This window comes from Thunnus maccoyii, chromosome 9 (assembly GCF_910596095.1).
Source record: "Thunnus maccoyii chromosome 9, fThuMac1.1, whole genome shotgun sequence".
Taxonomy (NCBI): Eukaryota; Metazoa; Chordata; class Actinopteri; order Scombriformes; family Scombridae; genus Thunnus; species Thunnus maccoyii.
In genome coordinates, this window is record NC_056541.1 from 14844381 (window position 1) to 14871151 (window position 26771).

At 38.3% G+C, this 26771-nt stretch overlaps 1 protein-coding gene across 1 annotated transcript in view; it reads right to left on the minus strand.

Annotated features, from left to right (window-relative positions):
• Positions 1–26771, minus strand: part of ipo11 (importin 11) — a 127239-nt gene that overhangs the window by 13796 nt on the left and 86672 nt on the right. Inside the window, exons 23-29 of the mRNA XM_042421235.1 lie at positions 25329–25408; positions 25134–25214; positions 20777–20872; positions 20245–20358; positions 19511–19632; positions 13982–14077; positions 12238–12322 (exon numbers count right to left, since the gene is read on the minus strand). Of these exons, the coding sequence (XP_042277169.1) occupies positions 12238–12322; positions 13982–14077; positions 19511–19632; positions 20245–20358; positions 20777–20872; positions 25134–25214; positions 25329–25408 (674 nt within the window). The remainder of the gene's footprint in view (positions 1–12237; positions 12323–13981; positions 14078–19510; positions 19633–20244; positions 20359–20776; positions 20873–25133; positions 25215–25328; positions 25409–26771) is intronic.

Below are 26771 nucleotides of genomic sequence, written 5' to 3' on the forward strand. Positions count from 1 at the left end.
TAAAGTGTGTGCGTTTTTTTAATTTTGGGACCAAGACATTGTCTGATTTTATACTCCCACTGAGTGTGCCCAGAGGTAGGGCTTTTAGAGGACTAAATTTGCAAATGAATAACTTACTAATTGTTTTGGAGAATGACTTCCACAGCCTAAATAACCTTCATGAAATTCATGACTTTACTTGGAATACTTATTTATGCAATGGCTTTCATTTCATTAATTAGTATCAAAACAAGAATGTGCCATGGCATATAGTGAATATAAAGTTCAACCAAATCAAGTATAACCAAAAGGTTGCTTTATTATTTCATTTAATTAATTCTTTGTGCCTTTTAAATATATTGAAAATCTAGGCATGCTTGTACAGATGTCAGTGAATCTTTCAAAATGACACCAAAATGTTGACCCAATACAGGTCTCTATGAAAAGTTATCCGAATTTTCAAGAAGCTTGTGAAGTTCTGGGACATCACTGTGGAATATTAATATATAACACATATATGTAATATATTTGTTACCCTTAGAGAGGTTCTTTGCATAGCATAACATCTCTTACTTTAGTTCTTTTTCATCACACGCTAGACACTCTGGCAAACTAATGTTCTTGCTTCAAAGTGCACAAGTGAATAGATCGTATGCATAGATTGCCATGGGCAGAAAGAACTGTTATTTACGTCTACTTTAGATGTTTGAGATTTAGCATGGAATACATGAAAAGACACATGCATATTCATAAATTATGAATTATGTCAAGAAGATGCTGCCTCAAGGCACTGAGTGCTCATGTATGTTTCAGGCAAGAGGAATTAATCAACTTCATGAATTTCCAATGAAAGGAGATTTTGACATCCAATCTTAAATGCTAAGTTGGAAATGTTTACCTTTTGGAAATAGAATCTTAATAAATTTAAACAGTCAAAAAAGTCAATAAGAATATATCTTTAAGGGAGATGTTAAGATCAATTTATTTTTATCACTGCTTTAACAGAGAGACAAAGGGACCAGAATTAAGATTAGGATTCTCTTCCGTTGACAATATCAATGAGATATCTTCTTTGTTATTCTGCCAGCTCACTTCCCAGGGGGAATCTCACCCTCTACTGACAGCTATATATAAATGAGATTGCTTAGTAAAACATTCCTTAATGATACAAACAGAAACTCCCTCCACTATATTTTGGTACAACAAATGCCAAGAGCCAGTCCTAGTAAAATCTGAACAAGTGGTTCATAAGCTGTGTGCTTTTTAAGGCTCATTTCTTGTCAAAGACACATTGCACTGATGATCCAACAATGCAGGTGCACAAACACCACAGAGCAAGTCAGACAGAGAATGTGTGCAACTCTCATGGGCCTGCACAGACATTGCCAAATCTCAAGTCACGACACAGACTGACAAATAACCTAAACAAATAAATGTGACTGTTTTTATGCATGAGAATCTGAGGGAAAAAGAACATTATAATTGAAGCTGCAAGCGGAGTCATATGGATGCCAAGCACACTGAAATCCAAAACAAATTAACCAAAACAACAACCCTGTCAACAGAGTTCACAAAAGGACAGGAGAGAAAGAGGAGGTCTCCAGAGGGATTCGAATCGGTGACCAAGTGGTCAGTGAAGTCGTCTTGGACCACTAGGTCACTGTTACAACTGTTTTTTGACAGAAATGGAGACTATGACCATGGCTATGTAAACTGTATGTACAACACAAGCAAGCAACTGAGTCAGTATACTTACTTACTTTCATCATTTACTATTTCTTACTATCATATCATACCAAAAATTAGAGCTTTCGTTCCGTAGCTTTGATATTTTGGACACAGTTGTTTACAATACATAAGTTCAGTACAGTTCCAAGTCTGAAACAGTCAGGCATTCAATTAGAGAATACAACATTCTTAAGTTTGACAAATGATTGTCCAAGTTGAGCTGAAAGTTACAAAAAGTTTTGTCACCTGCAACTATCCAGTGAGAATTTTCATACTCGTGGACTTTCTACTTTAACAGCATTTGTTGTGCTGACTGCCAGACTTACACTTACAGCTGAATACTAAAACAATGATTTAAATAGGCCAGTTTATGCCCCAATCCCACACTTACCCATAAAGGCAGAACAAGTCTTTTAACCAGCATCAAGGGAACAATGCATGTTTGGAACCCCTCATTGGACACTACTGTTGAAATGCCAGCGGATGTTATGTAGATCAAACATTTAATTAATTAATCCACATGTCTTCAGCGAAGCCAATCAGTCATACATTGTGTCACTGATCTGACAATAAATTTAAGTGAATAGGTTGGAGGGTAAAATGCAAGATATAAGTGGCATTGTGAATCAGACAGATTTTTAGCCCTCTCAGCGAAATCACAATCAGGATCTGTAATGAGCCACAAGCAGTATGAATATACTGCACTGGTATTTAATATGTATTAGGATCAACTGTGTATTGTCAGACCAGAGGTCAATTATTCTCATTATTTGAATCAGACTAATTAATTCCCAATAAATCCAAAGAGCTGAGACATCAAGTCTGCTCAGCTGCAACATTTACACAAAGAGAAGGTAGAAATTCTTTATATGATCACAGACAAACAGAGAAGATTCCTCCATGGAACAGTTTAATCTAAGAGGTCTTTATATTGTGTAGATAATAAAGACTTGCACAGTATGGCCACATTAATTATAAATGTTTAGGACTGCTCTAACCATCACTATTGTTTACCCCCCTCACCAGTGCTCTAGTGAACAAGTGCTCTCAAGGACACCACATTTTTGAGGACAACTTGCTCCAAGCAGCCATGCCCTATTTTTTCATTTTTATCATGACTGCCCTTATTGTACTCGAAGGGACATTCAGTGGCTTGGCAATTTTGTTACATTCTTTGCCTAATTGGGACTTGTCACACATATCAAATAAACTTGCCACATACCTCATAATATAGTTTCTGCCAAGAAACTGATCTAACTGCAGTTGGACCTTTCAAACACATGCATATTTAAGATAAAAAGTCACATGTGAGTGTGTCAGAGTACCACTAGTATCAATTATTTTCTATTTTATACTTATATTTAAATAGAATTAATCTATAGGTGTATTTTTAACTTTGCCATCAACACATATTTCCTACTCCTTTTGGAAGGTCAAAATGCATCAAAATTACATCCTCTGTTAAAAAATAAAACATAGAAAAACACCAAGATGGGTCATCAACTTTGAATGGGCGGTAATTTTGGCATACCAGTCCCATTCCTTTACAGAGCAGAGAAAAATCCAACACTGCTGTCATACAGCAGATGTTTTAAAGGTAAACACTGTCAGCCTTGGTAAAACCTCAATAACAGATGTACAGGATACAGGCTTCTCAAAGTCTATCCATGTAATATCTCCCTGTTTAACCCTATTAGGACACACATTTTTATACTTCAGTTCTGGTTAATTCAAAAGGTGGTCCATAGCAACATATTTGCAATCCTGCCACACTGTGAGAACCTACAACTCCCAGTACTCTCATGGACAAATGATTGTTTAGCTGAGAAGCGACGGGGATGGAAACTAATTTTGATGGCTCTGTATGCCTTGGGCAGCACAAAGGAGAATCTTTATATCTGGTGTGGCAAAATAACACTGTCAGAGAGGTCTGTTATTCAACAAAACCAAATTATGCTGACACTGATGGTCTGCTTGAGACTAGGAGCTATAATAAAGCAAGAATGGCAAGTCTTCATTACTAATGCTTTGTGTAGCCCACAGTGAATTGATAATGCACTCAAACTCATTTCCTATAAATATATACCTCTACAGGACCTCTGGAGACAGTTTGATTGTTCATTAAAATGAAATAATGAAAAACTGTTGAATGGAAAAAAAAACAATGTCATGATAATCTGTAATTCATCAAAGTTTTACAAAACATTTACTGCTCACTCTGAGTAATGGCAGCCATTGGGAAATAATGTAATAGTTATCATTTTCTATCATTTCCTTTCTTAAACATCAAAGCTTGCACATGGGATTGCCATTTAAGGGAATTAAATCAGTTCTATTGCTAATCTACACAAAATAATGAAAATGACGAGACAAATTCATGACTAATTAACATGTGCTGGAAAAATATTTTCCATTTGCTTTGAGCAATAACAGCCATGGGGCAATAACATAATTGATATAATTCTTTATCTTCCCTCCTCTCAAATTTCAAAGCATGCACATTTAATGGGATGCCATTTCAAAGCCCCAATCCATCAGCAAAATTTTTACTGGAGGAGAACCTGTAATTGGAATTTTTACCTAAGCTCCATTCAAATTACCGGGAGAGGTTGGTGACAAAATGTGTCACGCTCCATGCTCCACAGCAGAGTTGAGTATTGTTTAGATTTGACAAGTCCATTTCTGATTCTTAGCTAAACCTAGTTCAAAGTTTGCACAGCTACATATATATAGATATATATATTGTTTTGCATGTGTCCCCGTTTCCCTGAATCTGTACAACAGAGCCATAGAGCCACAATGGCCACTCTTATGGGGAATAAGTAAGGTTGAAATAAACCGGACTTTTGAAAAATAAATGCTTCTTCATATTAAACAGAACCTCCATTCATGAAATAGTTTTCCTACACTGACTCAATTTTGGGGTATAACTACAGTCTTTTGTGAAAGACCACACTTGTAAGTGCTTGTGCTGGTGTTGCCATGTTGTAAACACTATACATATGGACTCATTCAATCATAACTGGAAGATTGGAGGTCCAGTAGGTCTCAACTGTCTTACTGACTCTGTGCTACAGGACACTGTTTCAGGACTCAAGGAGAAACTGTTTTGTTTCACTTTATCAACTTTTGTTAAGGAGGAAAAAACAAAAAACAAAAAAAAAAAGTCACTAAAATGGTATTGAATGTCTCAAATAAGGACAAAAGAGAGTTACAGTCAACTATAGTATGAACACAGTCCAATGTCAACGCATGGACAGTGCACGCTATATACTTAAATGCTGGTAAACACTAATGTTCGCAGGCTATTAATAACCTAAAAAACATAAAACCCTCCTCTTTATTATGCTGTCGTCAGATTATGTCCCTGTTACACGCACAATCAATCACACACACTCATTCCTGTAACTATCACCATAAGAATCACCATAAAAAGTACAGGGATTTGTTAATTTTAAACTTTGCATGATCACCTTACATCTGAAAACAACTGTTCTAACTGTGAGCCTACTGTTCATTATACTATCATGTATCCACCATTACCAATACCAATCGTAGAAAGACTTACTTCTCATTAGCTTAATAGTCTGGAACAAGAAACTCAGTTACACATCCTGAGTAGATGCTATAAATGACTAAACCAAGCATTATGTTCAAATAAATCGAAACTACATTAAACAATAAACAGAGTAGGACTGTGTAGTTCATCTGCACCTGTAATGCTACAAAACTTCGGATCAGCATGAAGTTTAAAGCCATGTGATGGCACTTCTGTGTGAGTGTAACTTTTTGGGCAAAGAGTTTCCTATATAGGAGTTTGTTAAATGAAGGGAAATAGTGTAAAAAGAAGCAACTCATTGTGAAGACAGAGAAAGTGTGAACTTCCAAAGAGGACCTGATGCTATCCTCAGCAGATGTGTGGCCCGACTCCATCAAATTTATATTGTTCCCCCTTCTTTCCTTTCTCTCCTATCTCCTTCAGTTGAGATAACTTGCAAATTAGTAATTTTTTTGCTCACTTGTTTAATGTTTTTCTAACTCCATTGTAGTTGAGTTTGCTTTCTCAAAATGGATAACATGAGTTTAAGATTACTGTACATGCAGCATTCCCATCCTTCACTCAGTATGAACAAGCTAGTATGGTTACAACAAAAGATGATGAAGACTGTTCTGTAATCTGTGCGTGTGTGTGATATTGATGTAACAGTGTGTGTACCACTCAATAAACTCTGATGTCAGTTAAGTGAGGGTGAGTGAATATGGTACAAAAGAGTTCCAATACATATTCTTTCTGCAGCCTGGCACCCTGCGGTGTTTTACAGAGAGAAGTGATCAGTACTCCTCATGTAAGACATGAGAAGGATGCAGGGTGATTCTTCCACTTTGTAGAGCTGTCACAGAAATTGCCCTCAATAAACCAACTCTCCACTTTGGAGCAGACTTTCAGTTACAGTAGATACTGGGACATCAAACTGGTACATGTGTGGCCAATGCAGTGGCACAATCTGAACCGTACTTTGTTGGTTGTACAAAGTCTCAAAGGGACTGGGTTAGGCGTATTGACGAATTGAAAACCTTAGAGTGAATTGATAACTCTGTGCAGCTATTAAATCAAGAAAAAGTTGATTAGTTGACTTTCCCTGAATAAATAGAAATTTAAGACCAGTGCACAAAAAAATAAACTAAATTGCATCAAATTATTTTTTGTGATGGTCAAAGCATTGAAAAATGCTGCAATAGCATGTAAAATAGCTTGCATCATGGTCCATGTTTGGCCATGATTCAATACATGACACCATATCTGGCCTCTACCACTATTAAGTGATCAAGTTTAACAACCCCTTACTCATTATATCCCAGTTTTTTCTGCCCAATTGTGTATAACAGAGGACCTCACTCCTCTATTTTTATGTTATAGCCTCATCAGTCATTGGTAAGTACTCATACAAATGCATCCGAATAACCTGCATGGGTTCTGTGCCTGTGTGTGCATGTACATTAGTGTGTAGTAAAAAAAAACACGAATGGATTCAAGTGTATGTGTGCCACCACAGCACAACAGACGGAGCCCATGTCATTAGTACCCAGTGGAGTAAGTCTTTGATGTTGCCCATCCTTATTCTTGTTTGATGGCGCTGGCCTTGTAGATGAAGCACAAGAATCAAATGATGCATTATGTACTGAGGCCCAAAGACAGCATCAGTTAGCCTAGTCTACTTGCCTGGAACACTTAGATCAAAGTGAAGGACCCTTACAAATCCCAGACAAGATGGGGTGGAACGGTCAACAGCTTCCAAAACACAAAACAAACTCCCCCTTCATGCTGAGAAATACATAGCAAGTCAGAGTTAGGGGTAAATCAGGAGACGGCAGCAGTAGTGAGGCAGCCTTTCTTCCCACAAGGGCTATAAATCTTACAGCTGCACCAATGAAGACAGCCTCTGAATGGGATGATAGATGGAGGGAAATGTGAAGCTGTAAGAACAACTCAGGACATCTCAAGATAAACCAAATCCAAATATATGAAGGTGGACTATTCAGACTTTCTCTGTTTTCTCTCATTCCAATTTTTGAGATATTAAAGACAAGTGTATGTTTATTTGGGCAGTGACAGACCAGATACTCCGACAATATCAGTCTCTTCCACAGACACAAACATAGACACAATAATCTGTCCATTTTGGTTGGGAATGTCGGGAGGTGTAGTAGAGGAGTGGAAGTGAATACGGGAACATGGTGTTAAGTTGGGAATTTCATTGTAATTTCAGTCTAGGTCAGTAACACTTATTCCATTCAGATTTTAGGAATGAATAATTCATTAGTTTTAGTTCTGGAAGCTGGTAATTTTGAGTCTCAGCATTTCAAAGAACATTACTTGTTATGGCCCAGTTAGAATTATTATTTATGTTCAAAAAAAAACTATGAACGTAGCTTGGAGGAAGAATAATTTTTGCATGTTTCATACCATGGCCCAAACAGCTGAACACACAAACCACACTTTCCATGCAGTGTCCCTGAATGACCTACATACGGTAAATAATAGTTAAGATGTATTAATAAAATATTGTATGTATTATTAAAAGGGTTCGTCATTTCTTAAAATTCAATCTCTACAACATTGTTGAAGAGACAACAGAGGCGATTATACATGCATGTACGCACACAGAGGAACACACATCCCATATTATGATCTGGAGAGAGAGTGACTAACACCTCTAAATTCAATAGGCTTTTTACAGCAATTCCTTTTTTCTACCATTATCTGCACCAGAGAGAACAGTTAAATGACTTCAGCACTGCTGGGCATGGAACCAAAAGGATACTTTGCCCTCTAAATAATATTTTATAAGACCCTTGATAACAGCTTTGGTTTGATTCAGAGGTTTCACTTAGATTATAAATGATCAGGGGTGCATTTCATATTGGACAATAAACCACTTTAAGAGCCAAACTTGTTAAAACGTAGCCCATGAGTGCTGCACTGATTTAAGCAAAAGTTTGGAAACTTGAAAAGTAGATAAAAAGGTCAACTCTATGTGCCTGATAACGCCAAACTTGGACACATATGGAAAACATACATGAACGCACACATTCACACGCATGCAATTTATAGGGAATACTCTCCCCTTTTAAGACTTTTGAGCAGATTAATTAGGGACAACAAAAATCACGTTTTTCACTTCATCCTGTATTATTAGGGAAAGTGAAGTGAAACTCGCACAGAAGTTTGAGCCAAATGAATGCTGTGTCAGTGTTATGCATTGTTGTATAGCTCTGCTTGATTCCAATCTTGGCCCTGGCTGTTATCCAAAATAAATGACATGTGACTTCTACTTTAGGGTGTCCTACAGACAGTTTTCTCTCGAATATTCGAAACCCATATCATCTTTCCTCACATATAGTACCGTATGTGAGCACTAAATGTGTAGGCTTCAGTCTGCGGAGCTAACATTAGCTAAACAGCTTTAGTACGGGGCTGCCAGTTTCATTTAGTGGATGTCAGGCATCATTAGCTTTAATGCAGTCACATGTAAGTCACTGGTAGTTTGTCACCATTACCAGAAGTGGACAATGTTAAAGTGTCATCAATAAATAAAGCTTATGTCAATTTTAACTGTCAGGCTAATTTTTTTTTGATAAAATGAATGTCTAGTGCGACACTAATGTACAAGAAGAAGTTTTAATTAGAGTTTACTTTGAAATTGAGTTCTGAATTACAAGCGCTCACTTGCCAATTTTGAGAACTGTATGAGATTTTGACAGATTTGAGTCTTAAGCTCTAACCAAAGGCTCTCAGCTAAAATTGTTGTTGATCCAACAGCCTGAGAAAAAACAACATGAGCCACTGTTTACCAGCTCAAGTAAAAACTATAATCCTATTGTAAATATTTAAATTATAGTTTGTTTATGTCTGAATGACCCGATAAAATATTCGCTACAAATGGGAAAGTGAAGTTTACATGACCTAAGAAGTAACATTCGCTCATTGTTTAACTTTGAGGCATTACACAAAACACCTTTTAGCCAGTAAACGGAGATAAAATATTAATTACAAATGTAAATTGCTCCTTTTTATTTCTGCCTATGCAGTGAGAAACAACTTTAAGAGACCACTTAGTTTCTAACAAAGTCAGCAAGAGTTTCCAGGTTCCATTTTCTAGTTTCTGACTACAAAGCACATGAATATGCAATAAGCTCTATTTGCAACTTTGAAAGTCACAGTCTTTAAAGAGCTTTGCCCTGGAAACATCCACGTTTCAGTCTATAAAAAAGAACAAATGGTTTGCCACAGTGTTATAAATTGCAGTAGAGTCACTGCCATCTTAAAAGCAAAGTATCTGGTACAGGTGTCTCATGAGAGAAGCCAGAAAAAGTACCAGTGGGGAAAAGGTCCAAGGCATCATACAAGGGGAAAAAAAACACATACAAAGCCAACAACACTAACATAAAAAGAGCCATTGCAAGAACTGTATACAAGGGACAGAGTGGATAGAACCATATAGGAGAACCAGTGATTTAAGTAATTTCTCCTTTCTTCCACTCTATTCATCCCTTATGCAGGATTGCAGCTGCCTGCAAGGAAGCAGCTAATCTAATTCAATGAGACAAAACAGCACAATCATACAAATATCACCTACAGGCAGAGAGCCTGTGATGAGACTGTTTGATGAGGGGAGGCCGCAGAGGTAAAAAGTAAATAAGTAAGATAAGGACAGATGAAAGGAAAGGAGGAGGGAGGTGGAATACCAGAAAGCAAGGGGACGCTAGCCAGGGTGGGTAAAGTAATCTACTGAATGGACAATTTGTGAATACACAGAGATTTTAGTTTTCTTGTCTTTTTTCCTGGGGAAAACTTGTACACTTGTGTAGACTGTCTATACGCATATATAGCTTCAGAAGGATACTGTATTCCTCAAACAAATAGCATAATAGATGTTTGTCTTAACTCAAAGTAACTTTAATATTCATCTAGCAAGTGACTCTAGAGCATGCTTTATCATTCATATGCACTTCTCAGTCAGGGAATCGTGACCATCCACACATCTGTCCACAGAAGGAGGAGGGAGAGAGTCCAGTCTCTATCCAGGAGTTTGATTCTAAGACCAGTGCTGTGCATTGAGGTGAGCCCAACTATATCTTTTTGATATTGCTCCACCACCCCCACTACCTTCAGCTCCTTCATCCCCAGAGAGATGACATTTCACATCCCAAGTGCCAGCTTTCAGAGTCAGTACCCCCCGCTTGTACCTGCTGCCTGGCATGGCAGCTTCTACTGAAAGTCATCTAAACTCAAGTTGCAAGTACATCTAAAATACAGTATTATGCAATATGGATGGGATTGCTTTACATTTTAGCCAAAATTACATGTTGTATTGTTTGATTTATCACAGATAAATCACACTGTCTGTCTATTGTCTGAATAATTTCTTAAGTGAGGCATTGATGCACAAACGTGATAGTTTGAGATTAATCCTTATGAGATAAATGCTAGAACAAACAATATCCCCTGTCTCTCACCTGCTATTTCAGACTAGCTCAATTATACACATTATTATGCACATGAATGCTTTTAAACAGTTATGTGTACACCTGCCAAGGAGAGAAGCCATAAGAAAGCCAAACTGGAGTCAATAAATGTAAATGAAAGAATGTCACTGGTCTCTTTCCTCATTAACTTTCTTCTCAAACTAAAGAAATTTCTAACATGGGCACACCCATCACTTGCACACATGCACACCCCCAAACACACACTTTAAGAAGCAAAGAGGGGTGCGACTTTTATGTCTCTTTTCTATTCCCTGGAGCAAAAAGTCAGGCTGCACTGGGATACTGCTCAGCAAACGCAAACACTCACAAAGAGAAAGTCACATAAAGTCACATTAGAAAATAAACAATAAACATGTATTTCTTCATTCAAAAAGCAATGAAATTAAATTTGTACATAAATAACATTTTGCTCGGGCAGTCATTTGGAGAAGACCACACACGCAGGCACCGACATCATAATGAAACAAATATTTTTACAAAGTGATACAGTGTTAAAATTTCTGAGCTTCCACAATGTGACAGAGTAGCAGAGGAATGCTTCTTCATACAGCATGCATGCTCATGCATACTGCATCACTGTGTTGTTTAATTGGTATATATCTCCCAGCTAGGGGCCATTTATTATATTTATACGTACTCAACAACATGATATTTTTGTCTTTCACGATTCACCATGTCAGATTAGTGCCATGAATTCTTGCTGTGTCTTAGTCAGGAGACTGGCAACATTACAAGTATGACCCCGACCAATCATCGTTCACGACCTTGTGCAAGTTCACAGGTCGTCAGGGAGGAGGGTGAAGAAATTGTCAGGCAGGAAAACTTGCTGTCAGTCATCAGTGACTGTATTCTTGATTTCAGTTATAACTGAAAAGCTATATAGTGATTATATATATGTAACTGAAATCAAGAAATGACTAACAGCAGGTTTTCCTGTCTGAATCAGCCTGTGGAGGAGGCGGAGATGAGTCGCCGCTCTCCCTGCTGTCTGAGACACTAAATGCGGCTCAGCTCAGCCGGACAGCCGCTGGACAGCTTTCACTATCTGTGTCGGTGTTTACATATGTGGAGGTTGTACTTAAAAGTGATTATGTGGTGCTCTGCGTGAGAAGCTGTAGCAGCTATTGAAGTTGATAAGAGGTGGCTCTGAATTGGTACCTGACTAACGAGTGAGAGAAGTGACAACCTCCCTCTCCGCTTACTGGAGCAATGCATAATTTTCTGGGCTCTAAATTATGGGGTTCATTTTTGTTGAGTGTTTTTATGTTTTTAGTACCAGTGCCAGTGAAGCATAAAGGATATCAACAGGGGAGAGGACTATTTTTTTGATCAGAGGACAGAGAGAAGGACACTTCACTAAAATGAACATAAAGCATGACATTATTGAAGCTATTTGTTTAAAATCTAAAATGAGAACAGAACAAGAGAAAAAAGGTGATTGCAATTGTGTTATTGTGTGTGTGTGTGTTCTGTTTGACTCACCAGTTTCTTCCTCTTGTCCTGCTCAGTTGGTGGCTCCTCGTCATCACTCAGCTTGGGCTCTTCAAAATGGCTCATCAGCATGCAGCTGCAAACACAATAATATTCAACTCAGTATTGATAACCACACATAAACCTGCACTGTAGAAGTATGCAGTATGCAAACACACACACAAAGGCTGAAACCTCTGGCGCTTTAGCACACAGCTCTGCCTGGTATTCATATTGCTTCATCTGCATGCAGAGAGAATTACAAGAGAAACCTTCGGTATGTGCTCAGTCAAAAGTCTGTGTATGGTCTTTCATTTCCTTTGTCCTTGTAACTTAATCCTTGCTGTGAGTAGAGATAAGGTAGTGTGGTCTTGAATGTCACATATCTTGACTTAAACATGTGGCATTTCATTACTTGTGATCAGAAATTCTAACTAAAATATACCTGAACTCTAACAAATGGAATTCAATGTAAAAAAACAACTTAATAAAACTACGGAAGTGCAGAAAGTATTGGAAATATTTTAAGAAATACTGCTTAGTAACTACAATCTGAGTGACAATGCATTTCACAAACAAATGTGGTAGCATGTGTGACCAAGAGAAACCCAATGCTCTGCCAAGTATGGCCACATTTCAAAATTCCTCTTATAAATCTTCTGCAGAGTTTCAACTTTGATAAACTGCAATTGCAATTTAACTCAGTCTATTTTTCATTTATTAGGTTTTACAAATTCTTGCAATGATGTAATCCAAAGTAACATGTGGGTTGCATACAGTGCAGTACAGTACAAACAAATTCAAACTTTTAATCTTTTTTTTTTTAAATAATCAAGTGACAACAATAACCTTGGAGAATGCTGGATTGGCTCTGCCAATTGGCATTTCATTTTGCTGAATTTATGCATGGCAGCGAGGACTTTCATTCATATCCCACACCACGCAAGAACAATTTCAAACTACTTATAACAGCAGAGGAATGAAAGGGAAGTCTGTTTTTTTGAAACTTCACTTAAATCCTGAATACAGACAGGAAGACTACAATACTCAGCACAGTCTGTCTCAGTTGATTGCATTTACAAACAGTGAATAAAGCTCAGAGGAAGCTTGCATCCACAAATATTTTGGTTTGATATGAAATGCATCAGGGAAACAAAACGATTCCACACATCACTGGCAAATACAGAAACATTTTACACTAACCTTTCTACCCAAGTTTTCAGTACATTACGCCCTGGCACATCTTACGAGGGTGCTGAGCATTCTGACAGCAGAGAAAAGCAGTGCCTGTATGTAGGTTAACATCTACGAAATGAGCGCTATGCTCCAGCCAGAGGGGAGAGTGCTAGGGCTAGAGCAGATTCGGAGTCAAAGGGAGGCTGCCCATAGTGTCTCCTCCCGTAGTGGGCTGGTGTTTTCTTGGCCATTTAACAGGCTGTTGCTGTCCAAACACTGCCACTCACCCTCCTTCAGCTCGTTCAGTCATGATCCATGACCTTGCTTTTATCTCATTCATTTAAAATCTTTCTTCAGGTTTGTTTTTGATGAGGTCAAGCTTCAAACAACACATCTGCTGTTGCACTGCTTAAAACAATTTAAAAAACAAAACTTCTACTGTCTTCAATCATCATGCATGAGCTTTGTCAAAATTACTAAATTCAGTCACTTGTGAAAAGAATAACTGCATTTTTTTTCTTTGTTTTCTACTCCTCCTTCGATTAGAGATTGAGAGGAAAAAAAAAAGAAGCACACTTACTCTTTGAAGGTGCCTGTTTCGGGCTCTTCTGTCATCACGTCATGCAGCGCTTCAACACAGATGTTGATGATGCCACAGAACTTGTCCTGGATCACACTGATAACACACAGACAACATGGGGTCATTACTCAAAGAGAGATGGGTTCTTGTCCAATGAAGCAAAGAGTCATCAAGAGCGACATCACAACAGAGAGCCACTGTCAATGTTAAACCCTGGAAAGACTGAAAGTGATGGAGTGGCTGTCAAAAAAAAACAACATATGGCCATCCAGAGAAAAGGTGATTTATGCCATCCATCAACTCACATCATAGCACACATGTCCAGATTTTGCAGTTTTTATTTATCTCGCTCTCAACATTTCACCTTTGGCTTTTGAAATTAACATTCGTATTTCTATTTCCTGCGTGTACACTCGGAGGAACATTTGACCAGAGTTCAAAGAGAAAGGAAGAGAAAGGGCGATCAAAAAGTATCTCAAACCATCACATAGGGAACAGAGCAGCAAAGACATTACTATATTTTCATGATCCTACAAAAACATTAGCAAATTGCGCTGCTCTAACGCATGTGGGTCATTTTCCAGGTGTAAATGCGTTTTTTGTCACAAAGCAAACATTCAAGTGTGAAAAATAAAAATCTATAAGTCATTGGATCTCTAATTTTTCCGTTGTAACTACTGTATGGTGATTCTTCAAGAGAACAGGCAGCAGGGCCACAGCTTGCCTGCTTGCTGAACCTAAGATCTTTAAAATATGCCGGCTCACAACACCCACCGCCCATGCTTGGAGACAAGCAGCAGCCATTGATGAATTATTTGAGTTATTCTTTGAAAGCACTGGGAAGAAAGTGGGTTTTCCCATGTCAATAGGAATAAAAAGCAGGGAGGGAAAAGAATACAAAGACTGAGTATGTGTGGGTATGGGCACTGATGCATCAACAGTTCTGTCAGTTCAAGTACTTGGCTAGCTAGACCCCAGGCAATGCTGCGTTAAGTTCACTGAGCATGAAGTCTGACAAAAAATGGAAAAATCAGTGCATAACAGACACATAGTCAGCCTGTAAATACTGTATAGATCTGTCTCTATTTCTTATCTGTGGGGATCTTTTCCATCTACACCACTGAAGTAAGAACAGGTTCGTAAATATTGCCATCGAGACTGGAATAATGTGAAAGCGCACACACACACACACGTATATAAATAGACAATTTTTGATTAACTTAAAAGAAGGTGAATTTCAAGGTAGTGGTAAAATTCCACTACAAATATTCTAAGAGTGTAAAAGACATCACTGAACACCTCTGTCCCCAATTATCTATTAATGGGCTCAAACTGCCAACCACGGTAACAACTGGATGCAGGCGTTGTATTAAAGATCCCTTATCACACATTTAAACATGTCTGTCAATTCTAATTCTATCCAACCCAACACCTCTCCAGTGATTACTTTGTAACGGTTGACTAGTGCTGCTGGCTCGTGCCTGCCATTCAAATCAATGTAAATGGAAACATGATCTGAAAGCTGACAGACTGTGTGCAAAGACAAACTAGTCTCAGTGACTAAGTCCTCATCAGAACTGTCTCAGTGTTGTCCTCCCTCCATACACAAAATGAGGTTGCAGAGAGGCAGGAGACAGTGACCTCTGAAGGCTGACGTGCATACAGAAAAGTTTTTTTTTTGTTTTTTTTTAACCTGTGTGAGGGTCTGCCGCACAGTTTGTTATCGCAAAATGATTGCGGAGCTGGTTGCAAATGGATTTCAAATAAGCATGACCGATTACATTTGATGCTGTTGAGCATCACTGATTTTGAATCATTAAAGTAGACCCCGAATAGCCCAAATGCTTTGGTGGTGAAAGTGGCGAGTGCAGATCTCATGCCAGTTCTAAAGATGGTGTGAAAATTCATCAATTTTGCTACAGCTTATGCATCAACAAGCTGAAACTCATTGGGAATGCAATTCATACCACAGCTACTAATTCTATAAGGCAATATTATAATAACAGTAATGAGAAATGACCCTTACGGACAAACAATTACCAATTAATTCCTGAGAACTGCATAATGTGAAAATGAGGCACATACACAGAAAAATGCATGTATGTGCATGCTTTTTATACACATGTATACAAACTACGGCCAAGTGTGCTTCAACACCATACATATGGGCTGCATGACTTTGTTTAATTATAGCCAATATTCATGGTCCCAGAGCTTCATTTCCAAACAAATGCACAAGTCAACAAAGCAGTCAAAACCAATCAAAACTCAGATGAGAAAGTATTCAGTCTCTGGGGAGACACAACTTAGGGGAGACACTGTTATAATCATGATTAGAGCAAATGTGAGCACAGCAGATCTAGGCAATAAAAATATGCATACTGATTAAATAAGGTCCCTGTTCTTGTTTAGTATTGACATTTCTTAACAGAGGCCAGTGAAAAACAAACTGTCAGTGATGATGAACTGATGCTGAAAAAAATAAGCTGAATGGGAGGTTCTAATAAGTAGGCAGTCTTCCATGAAAATGACCTCATGGCTATGCATGTTAAATACAATATGAAACTTAGACTGACTGAAAATCATATTGCACAAAAGTTAGTCGACTTGGATATCAGCCTTTCCAAAGTGCAGCTAATCAAAAAGGACAAAAGGGGCATTGGTGCATGTAAGGAGTGGAACCTATCATACACAAACAAAACAGTGGTTGACAGATTCAATAAAAACAAATCTGTTCAAATGAAAAAGTGAAAAAACTAAAAAAAACACTCTATCACAGTTCATCTTAAGTGATAAACAATGACGGCACCTCTGCATGATACTGTTCCATGATATATTGCAGAGTAATAAGGATTGCTTCACTGAACCCTTTCCGATGTATCACATCCATGAAACTGCTTCACAGCCCTCTAGACGTGACTCTTTACTTTATGCCTTGAAGCAAATTCCCAGTTAAACTGAGTATGTAATACTGGATTTTCTCTTTTAGAAATCAAAAATAAATAGGTACATATATTTAATACCTACCTAACAGGGTAAAATTTGGAAACAAGAAAAGCTCTTTGTCATTCTGTGATGTCAGAAATACTTTTATGCATCAAATTCATACGATACAAATCCTCTACTGGTCTACTTACGGTCAGTGATTCCCATTTGATATTCTGACTTCCTGATAACCTTCCTGATGTTTTTCCAATGACATTGGTAGAAACCACTGATAAGGCACATTCCAGAAACTGATAGCAAACATCCCACTCGCACAAAAGTGTATGTTCGGTACAAAAATGGCAGTAATAATAGATTATCAAGTGACTGGCCATACTTATCAGGCAGCCGCATTTAATCACATATTTAGGCAACATTGTGCTTTAACAAGCTCTTATCTCCCGTCTGCTACACGTAACAGCTAATTTGTAGTGCTAAATGATCGCTCCTCTCATTCACTATTCTGCCCAATTCATGTGATGGCATTTAGTAGCAATTAGCACTATAATCATGAATAACAGAAGTAGGAAAACTTTGTAAAAGTTAAATTTTTTTTGTGATTATTAATTTCTAAATAATACATTTTATTTTATTTGTACTATTAATTAAAAAAAACTATCAGCAAGTTTCCCACTATCTCAGCTTAAGTGAGATACTTTGGAAATCTCTTACAAAACACAGAAGATAATTGTATGTATTACGGGCAGCTATGGACAAGATGTGGACCTTTTCCGATTTTAGCTGTGATTTTATGTTTGAAAAGTTGATTTGTCATGCAGCACCAACCAGCCAAGACTGTCATATTCAATTGCTGATGCCAACCCAGGATGGTGGGTGTAACAAAGGAATTCATGCCTGTCTGTGATTATCATATCTGGATGGCAGAAAAGTCAGCTTCCTAATCTTGATAAAAACATGCATTAAATCCCACAGTGACTTCTTTGAAGCACTTCAAGAGAAGTTTCACTTTGGAAAATTGAATGAAAAAAACTTATTTGATGGCAAGTGAAGAAGAGCAGAACATTTTTTTTTTTTTAACGTTTGGTACTCAGCTTCCTGTGCATCTGTCACACTTAACTTTAGAAAACAGCCTAATATGTAATGACTCAGGCAAGAGAACAACCTTATTTCACACAGCAAACTCATTCCACCTCTCTCAAGTATAAAATATTGTTGGATTTTTGGTAAATCGGTTTTTTACTATCAGAAAACAAATGTGGGGAGTACAATCAATTTTTTTGACATCACGTAAGACTCTGCACAAATTATTATCCTCCTCCACGAATGCCAAAGGTTCTCTGGTTATTTTCACCTCCGGATATAAAAAAGAGTGCTGTATCTTGAACATCTGTTAGGGAATGCAACTACTCTGGCAGAAACTTCCAAGCAGTAGAGTCAACAGCCTACATCAAAAGTTTTTATCTAAGAGGGATTGGTTTGTTTGTGTTTGTACATGTTGGCACCATGACTGGCATACTGAGGACATGTTGGCACAGACGGTGTTGCCTCTCAGCACAACAATCCATCATACTCAACAACTTGTGATCCCACACATTAATACACGAGCACAAAGTGATGCACAAATTCAACACAGAGAGGTAAGGTGTAAGCAAGCACAGACAGATGTCTTGTGCCCTTTGTATAGCCTGATATTCATATGCTCAACTATAGAGCATGGCATCTCAGCAAGAGACAGGTAGTAATTGAGACAGAATATAAACTCATATAAAGTGTTTCTATAGGGATGTGTGTGTATGGCCATTCATGTATCTACATGTGCTTCACACTCTGTAGTAGATCAAATTGTCTCCCTCACTGTCACTCTCAAGCTCCTGTTAACCAGTATGCCTGGAAACCCTACTTTATGTATCCCTGTATTGCATATGTGGATATGCATGTGTGCTGTGAAGCTGTCAGGTATTACTGACATCCATATGGTGATAAGGAGACAGTGATTAAGTTGTTGATGTTGCTGTATATTATTGCTTGGGGTAAAAATCAAAGATATCTTTATCAAAATAAAGCTGCAACCATAACTTGAGGACGATGACAACTGCTTCGATAACTGATAAATGGTTTAAGTAATTTTTAAGCAAAAATGCCCCAAATTTGATGGTCTAAGCCTCTCAAATGAGAGAATTTGCTGCTTTTTGTTGTCTGACAGTGAACTTATAACAGTAAACTGATAGTAAGCTGATTATCTTTGAGTTCTAGACCGTTGCTTGCAAACAAAACATTTACTGGCGTCACCTTCAGCTCTGGAAAATAGCGATCAGGAATCGAGAAAATAAACAGCATATTAATCCATAATGACAATAATCATTAGTTGCATCCCTAGTGACGACCCATTCAAGATCTCAGACCTTCCTGAGAAATTCCACCAGCTACAGTCTATAAAGATAAGCAGGACCTGAATAAAGATTTGTCAAGTACAGAATGCCTCTTCACTTTCCCCTTATGTGCCTCTGTCAGCTGGGCTAACGAGGTGGAGGCCATCCACTTCTCACCAGCTCAAAACCTCATCGGCACATACATGAATCTCACCTGTTGTCAGATGGTAAGAGGGAAAGCAGAGCCAGTGACGACAGCTTCCTCCTTTCAGGTTGAGTGATGTTGTCCATGCGGTCTACCCACATCTCTATCACACTGCCCAACAACTGGTCCACCTGATGAGGAAAGAGAATGATGAAGAGAGAAATGGAAGAGAGGAGGGTTTAATATAAAGAATGAAACAGTAGGATAACAAAAGAGCAGCAATAAAATACAGAAAATGCGATGACAGTATTTGACACCTACTGAATTACTGATTTATTTTGTTTATGTATAAGAATATGGTTTTGCTATTGTAATAGGAGTCAGTAAAACTCACCTTCCCTTGTTGTTCTGCCTCATTTACCTCCCTGCCTTGTTCTTTATCGTCAAAAGAGAAGCTCAGCATGGTGGAGTAACAACTCCGTGATTTCTCAAACAGCCTATTCGAGGCCTTTCATTTATTTTTTCATTTAATTTGTTTAAGGCAGCAATGTCAACAGAGGGCAAAATTAATTTTGCTCTGGTTCTGGCAAAAACAACAATTTCACAGAGTTTTAAAGTAAAGGGGGTTGATCTTAAAACTTTGGGGCTTGAAAATGTTACCATTTGCAATTCCGTGGCTCATTACTTTCAGCCTCGTTCAGTATGATTCCCTTTTAACATGCACTTTGCAGTTATGTCCCTAACAGACATTCAAAGCGATTGTGCTGAGGAGACAAAAATGAAGGGCAGACATTGAATCTCACCTCCTGGCTGCACTCAGAGGCCATCTGAGTGAGCAGAGAAGAGAAGAAACTGGAGTTCTGGAGCAGGACGCGGCCCATAATGCCTAGGTAAGTTGACATCACCACGGGGTATCTCTGTACACAACAACAAACGAACAAAGAAACTGTGAATACAGAACCTCAGCAGCGGATGCAGAACATACACACGCACACACAAATGCTTTTACATAAAGCACAGGTCATTAAGTGTGATAAGGGGGAAGAAGATAGGCCCACTGACACAGCACAATCCTGGAAAGGCAGCATATGACCTTTAATTGAGCTGAATGATCAATAAATGCCACTATATAGTCTCCATACGAAATACTTTTATGTGACAGAAAAGGACAAACTGAAAGAACACACGTGAACAAGGTTTAATATCAGAACGTTCACTAAAAGAAGATGTGAAGTGAGTGAAAATCCACCACAAGTAAAAGATTTGATATCTTTACAGGTTTGTACTTTTACATAATCCCCGTCCAGAGCTCCAAGATGTAAAGGTAAAACTCACCTCACCGTCCACAATACCTCTGAAGACAGCTGGCAGCAGGGGCTGGAACATGTGGGCTCCTAGTATGGGGCTAACCTTTAAAGCTATCTCTACCACCTGCAAAGACACAGTGAGAGGGAGGATGAAGAACAAGACTTAGACAGAGAGGGGGGTGGGGGAACATTAGCAAGGAGAAACCGAAAAAGAACACAAAGGGCTCCAGAAAGAAAGGGAGCAAAAAACGAAGTGTGCAAAAAGAGAGACAGTAAGGGGACACACGATAATGTAAAGACAGAGCAAAGTGTAGGAGGTAAAAGGGAGTTATTGGGAGCGTCTTTTCTGAGAGATAGTAGAAGAGTGCAGAAAATCCTTTCTTTAATTGAGGGTCTGACCTGCAGTATGAGTCAAGCAAGGTTAGTCCCTTAAGTTTTAGTTTCCTAAGAAGTTTGAATGAGCTGTGTGAGAAATTAAAGTTGAAATAAAGAGAATACTTGAACTCAAAAATTAAAAGTTTAAGTAGAGCAACAAAAAGCAAGGCCATAATATGACAAAAGGCAAATTTCAGAAAAAAAGATAAAGTGACTGACACAAAGTGGTATTCACCTCAGTCATTACCTTGCGAGAGAGCTGAATTCGCAAGATCACGACATCACGAGATCACACAAGAATCCCTCTTGTCAGGCTTCAAGATATGCGCATGTGTCTGAACCATCGAACCAGTCAGTATTCTATGGGGATTCTCACATGATCTCGCGAATCAAGCTGCCTCGCAAGGTAAGACGGTGATAAGATGTAAGACGGATGGTTCATCCATCCCCCTGTCAAGCATTTTTTTGAAAGTTCCTGCCCTTTTCCAAACAGTTGCCAGGGACGACTTCTCAGATGGTTCTGTGTAAGAAACCATCTGGCGCGTCAGGTTACCTCAGTGTTCCCCTCAAGGAAAAGTCACTCCAAATTAATAGCCAACAAGCCTAATCTAAACCCTAAGGTACCTTTGTGTGCATATGCATAAAGACAGCTGACATACGGTGTTCCACTGTTAGCAATAACAGCAAAGAGTGTTGGGAGATGTGCCATATGCAGGGGAGTTGAGAGAATTCAGGAGATAGAATTCATTAGCATTATATTGGCATCTCAACAACACTAATATTTGATTTAGTATTTGCAGATGGTGAAATCTCTTAAGGTGTTTCAACCTATGTTTCAAGTCCAATATAATAATTTTGATCACTAGCAAGGGCACTACAAACTTCCAAGCAAAATTAATGTATAAAATCAGTAGCCACAACCTGAATATGAGATCTGTGTTTAAATGGTATTTGATTATGATAATACATGTACTTGCTTTGCTTTCCTGAAAACTGACTGGTACCTCATATGTTGTAGAAAACAAGCCAGCAAGGGAGCGATGACAAGAATTTTCTAAAAGCTTGAGTGACAGTTTTCACCCCTAGTCCGGAGAAGCCACAGTACTGCTGATTTTCTGTCTTGTGACATCGATAATTACAGTTATGTGCATTCACCTTGTACTGCGAATGTGTCTGTATAATGACCAAACTCGGGCACAGAAAGCTAATCTGAAAGGACGGGGCCTGGATCCAAAGCAGTAATCATTCCACCCTCATTAGGCTGCCATGATTAGAACATAAAATAAATCATGATCAAACCAACACAGTTGCTACGACACTGTAATATTAACAAATGGCGTTTATCCATCTAAGCCTCAAATGGAAGCAATTACTTCAAAGGTAAGAGACCATACAAAACACAGAGACAGACAGTGACATTCCCATGTCAGTTTATCAAAGTGTGCATGCAAATGAACTTTTCAAAGAAACACACGCTGATTACTCTGATCCTGCTGTTCTCAGGGTGCCCATGTGTGGTGAGCTGCTCTTGTGTATAGGTTGACAGGTTTGTTGTCTGCTGGTTTTTCTTTTCCTCAGAACAAAGGATTAGAAGGAGCCAGATGCGCAGTAATGCCACAGAGCTTTACTAAGCTAAAGCTTTAACGTTTCATGGGCATTCTGCATATATTAAGCTTCTCAAGCAGCACAACTATCACATACATCAAATATCACAATAAGATGACACATACAGACATACGTATGTGCACATACTGATGTGCACACACATTCTGCAAATCTGAGTGCAACCCAAGACGAGAAATCATCCTTTAGAACGGATGGCCTTGCCTATTTAATCCCATCATGTCACCACTATCATATCGCCTAGAGCTGCAACTATTAGTCGACTAGCTGATGAGTCGATCGACAGAAAATTAATCTGCAACTAATTTGATAATACATTTATCGTTTTAGTCATTTTAAAGCAAAAATGCAAAAAATTTGCTGGTTTCAGCTTCTTATCATGTGATAATAAAATACTTTTTTTTGTCAAACATGACAGTGAACTGAAAATCTTTGTTTTCTGGACTATTGATCAGACAAAATAAAACAATCAGAAAACATCACTTTTGACTCTGGAAAATTATAACGGCCATTTTTCACTATTTGCTGACATTGTATGGACCAAACTCAAACTCAACTCAAAATTCAAAATTGTGATAAAACTCATTTACATACATGAGTTTAAAGAGTTTAATGCTGACTTAGCAAGGCACGCTTACCATTTGGTTAATTACACTGTTGAGTAAGCAGCCTTGTATGACTCTCTCCCAAATCCTTTATTTTGATGATCAGATATAAAGGTAGCTGGCCAGACAGTGATAAGGAATCGGCTGTTTGAGGAAGCCTCTGTTACACATCTCAAATAATTAATTTGCTGTGAGAATATCGAGGCTCCTTTTGCATTATAATATATAATATTAAAGCTGCAAGCAGCGTTGAACGGGCCCTCACGCCTCTGCGCACGTCGGGCCGCGGTGCAATCAAAGGGCTTCTGTGACGGGCATGTAGATGTTTTCAGACCCGGGCTGTTTTCAGACAGGTCAAGAAGGAGATAAACATCACTTCCTTTGTCCATTATTTTGTCTCTCTTCCTAGGGTGTTAATGGTATCGGCTTCAAACTTTAATACATGTCTTATTACACTGTGCTAAACAAAAGTTATTAAAAACTTTGTAATAACTCAAACAGTTTAGATATTGTAAGCCCTGAAAGTTGTAGTGCCACATCACACCTTACAATGTAAACCAATGGGGAGGCAATCTCTAGGCATGGACTTTGTGTCAAACAAATGGTTCTGATGTCTAAAGTATGAGTCTGACCACTTTGAAACCTGTATCAATGGATTCGCGACGAAATTTCCTACCAAAAAAAATTTGATTTTCAATGTAGGATTTGGCCAAAGTCATGGGATTTATGAGGATATTTCACAAGAAGAGTGACATTCTCCTCTCCAACTGAGGGGGAGAGAGAGAGAATAGGAGGGGGGGGGATGGGTGTGGGGGTTGAATGGAGCTCATTGAGTGAGAGTGACAGTTTAGTGATAAAGTGCTGCAGAAAAATAAAATCAAAACTAAAATTTGTAGCTCTGTACTGCAGTTTTTCCTTTATTAGGGCCCGAGCACCTAGCGGTTCGCTCACACTCTTATACACACTTATTGTCTCTACACACTTGACAGTACACATTTCAATAAAACTTTGACCAGGTCATGTGGGTTAAAAGTCTTTACTTTTCTAAAAATAAACTTGATAAAATTAGGAAATTAATTTGTTTTACACACAAACTCATCAAGAGTTTTGTTTAATAATTGAAATTCAAGTGAATTGGCCCAAAACTTGCATAATTTTGATGCCACAGGTGTGAGCAAGACAGACATGTCTCACCCTGCAGAAAATTCTCATCCTCGCACCGTTGAGTTTTGATGCTTCACCGTGATAAAGGAAGTTGCTAGAACTTTATTGTACATGCTCCAGTCTGCACCAAACTTTACATGTTTGATAAGAGTCCCGGCCTGAAAACGTCTACATGACAATATTCCATCAGTGATGCAAACTGGCTGAATAGCGCTCCGTACGAAATTTCAGCAAAGCAGCCCCAACAGCAGGCAAAACAGTGGACAAAGGAAGTGATGTTTATCTCCTTCTTGCATTGTCTGAAAACAGCCCGGGTCTGAAGACATCTACATGCCTGTGACAGAAAACCTTCGATTGCGTCGTGGCCGGACGTGCATGGAGGCGTGAGGGCCCGTTCATCGTTGTTTGCAGCCATCTCTCTCTCTCTCTGTTTATCTATGTTTGTGTCAGTGTGATCAGCATTTTATGCTATTTCCAGTGCACCTGCTCTTTATTAGGCCACAAAGGCAAAAACAAACACAGACTGTGGTGGAACTTAAGAAGGGAAGATGAAAAAAACAAACCCAGAGAAATAATCAGAAGTAATAAGTAATATGTTTGTGTTAAGAGTGACAGTACCTTGAGCACTTGAACCTGTCCCTCATTTGTGATGTCTTTCAGCAGATCACAGAAGGATCGACACAATGATTCTGCATAGTTCTGTAAATAAACAAATTCATATGTGTGGAGGTTATATATTTTGTGTTTTTGATTCTTTATATACACGTTTATCACTTGACATATAGTACGTTTGTATCTGTGTGTACATCTCACCTGCAGGAACTCTGTTGCAGACAAATATATGTAGGCGTTAACGATCTGAAAGCAGGTGCGCAGGTTCTCGGAGCTCAACTCTGAAACAGAACATCAAAAGTTAAACTTTACCAAACTGCACATAAAAGTTGAATCGATGGATGCGGGCAGGGACAGAGAAAGCGGGCAGAGAAGGAGGACAAAGGCATTCGTTGATAAATAACCCTGCTGGAAAATGCTGTTTAGTGGTCTCTTCGGACTGCAATGCATACTAGATCAACAGTCTTACCGGTTTTGTTCACTGGGAACAATCGTTTTAACATGTCTCACTTTGGTTTACTTGTATTTACTGTGTTTGGTTATCAAATCAATTAAGTCTCAAAAAATCCCAGTTATATCCCTTGCGACTCGCAATTGTAAAAAATAAGATGAAAAAGTCCATGTTGAAAGGGGATTATTATTAACAGTATTTTCATTGTTTCTTTATATTTAGTGCCAAACAAACTAAAGCTCACAGAAGAAATACCTCAAATAAATAATTTGGATGACAAAAACATAAATTACAGGAAAATAATACTTCAGTATTACACCAAGATTAAGTGGAAGAATAACTGTAATAAACAAAGAGCTTTCTTAGCAGCTTAAGGTTTATAATTTCAAGCAGCAGTTTATCTGGCAGAATTAATGATAGAGGTTGTGAGGATCTATTAAGAATGACTCCATCTAAATTATTAAGCATGCTGCCTCTGTAACATCATTATGCCTTCATTAAATATTTTCTCTCTGTCTCTGATGTCTTTCTGACCTTTGTTGTTTAAGTTCACGTTAACACAGAGAGTGAAGCCTCACAGATCAGGATGGGTGAGACTTGAGGATTTGCTGTATGTAAAGTGTTTATGGAAAATATAAAGAACCATCTACAATATTTTTCACATTTGTGTTACAGACTTAAATAAGTTGTGTTTATTTATACTTAACATCTGGCAAAGAGGTTATAAATTATGCAGCTACATTCAAACAGGATTAAAATTGAACCATAAACTAGTTAGAGACAAACAATAGCCGCTGTAATCATAAAAGAACATATGCTACAAGCTCAGCAAGTGTAACCTTAAAAACAATTCAATCTGGAAAAAGTTGACTATGAGGCATTTTGGACAGATGCTAATGCATCAAGACGGAAAATGCCTGCAAGGTAGCACTACCAAACACATTACATTTTGGACCATTTACAGACAATTAAACACTGGAGGGCGGTGTGCAAAAAAATGTACTTTAGGCCAGTAAGCCTGTGCACACATTTGAGTCCAAAGCCAATATAGTGCCGTGGCTTTAACTGTTAATGGACTCTTGAACCATGGAGCAGAAAGAAAAGAACCCTCACTGACACAATCAGTTTTGTAATAGGTTTGCTGTTACGTTCAGAAGTGGAAGTTGAGTGAACGATTTGCCACTCAGAAGTAC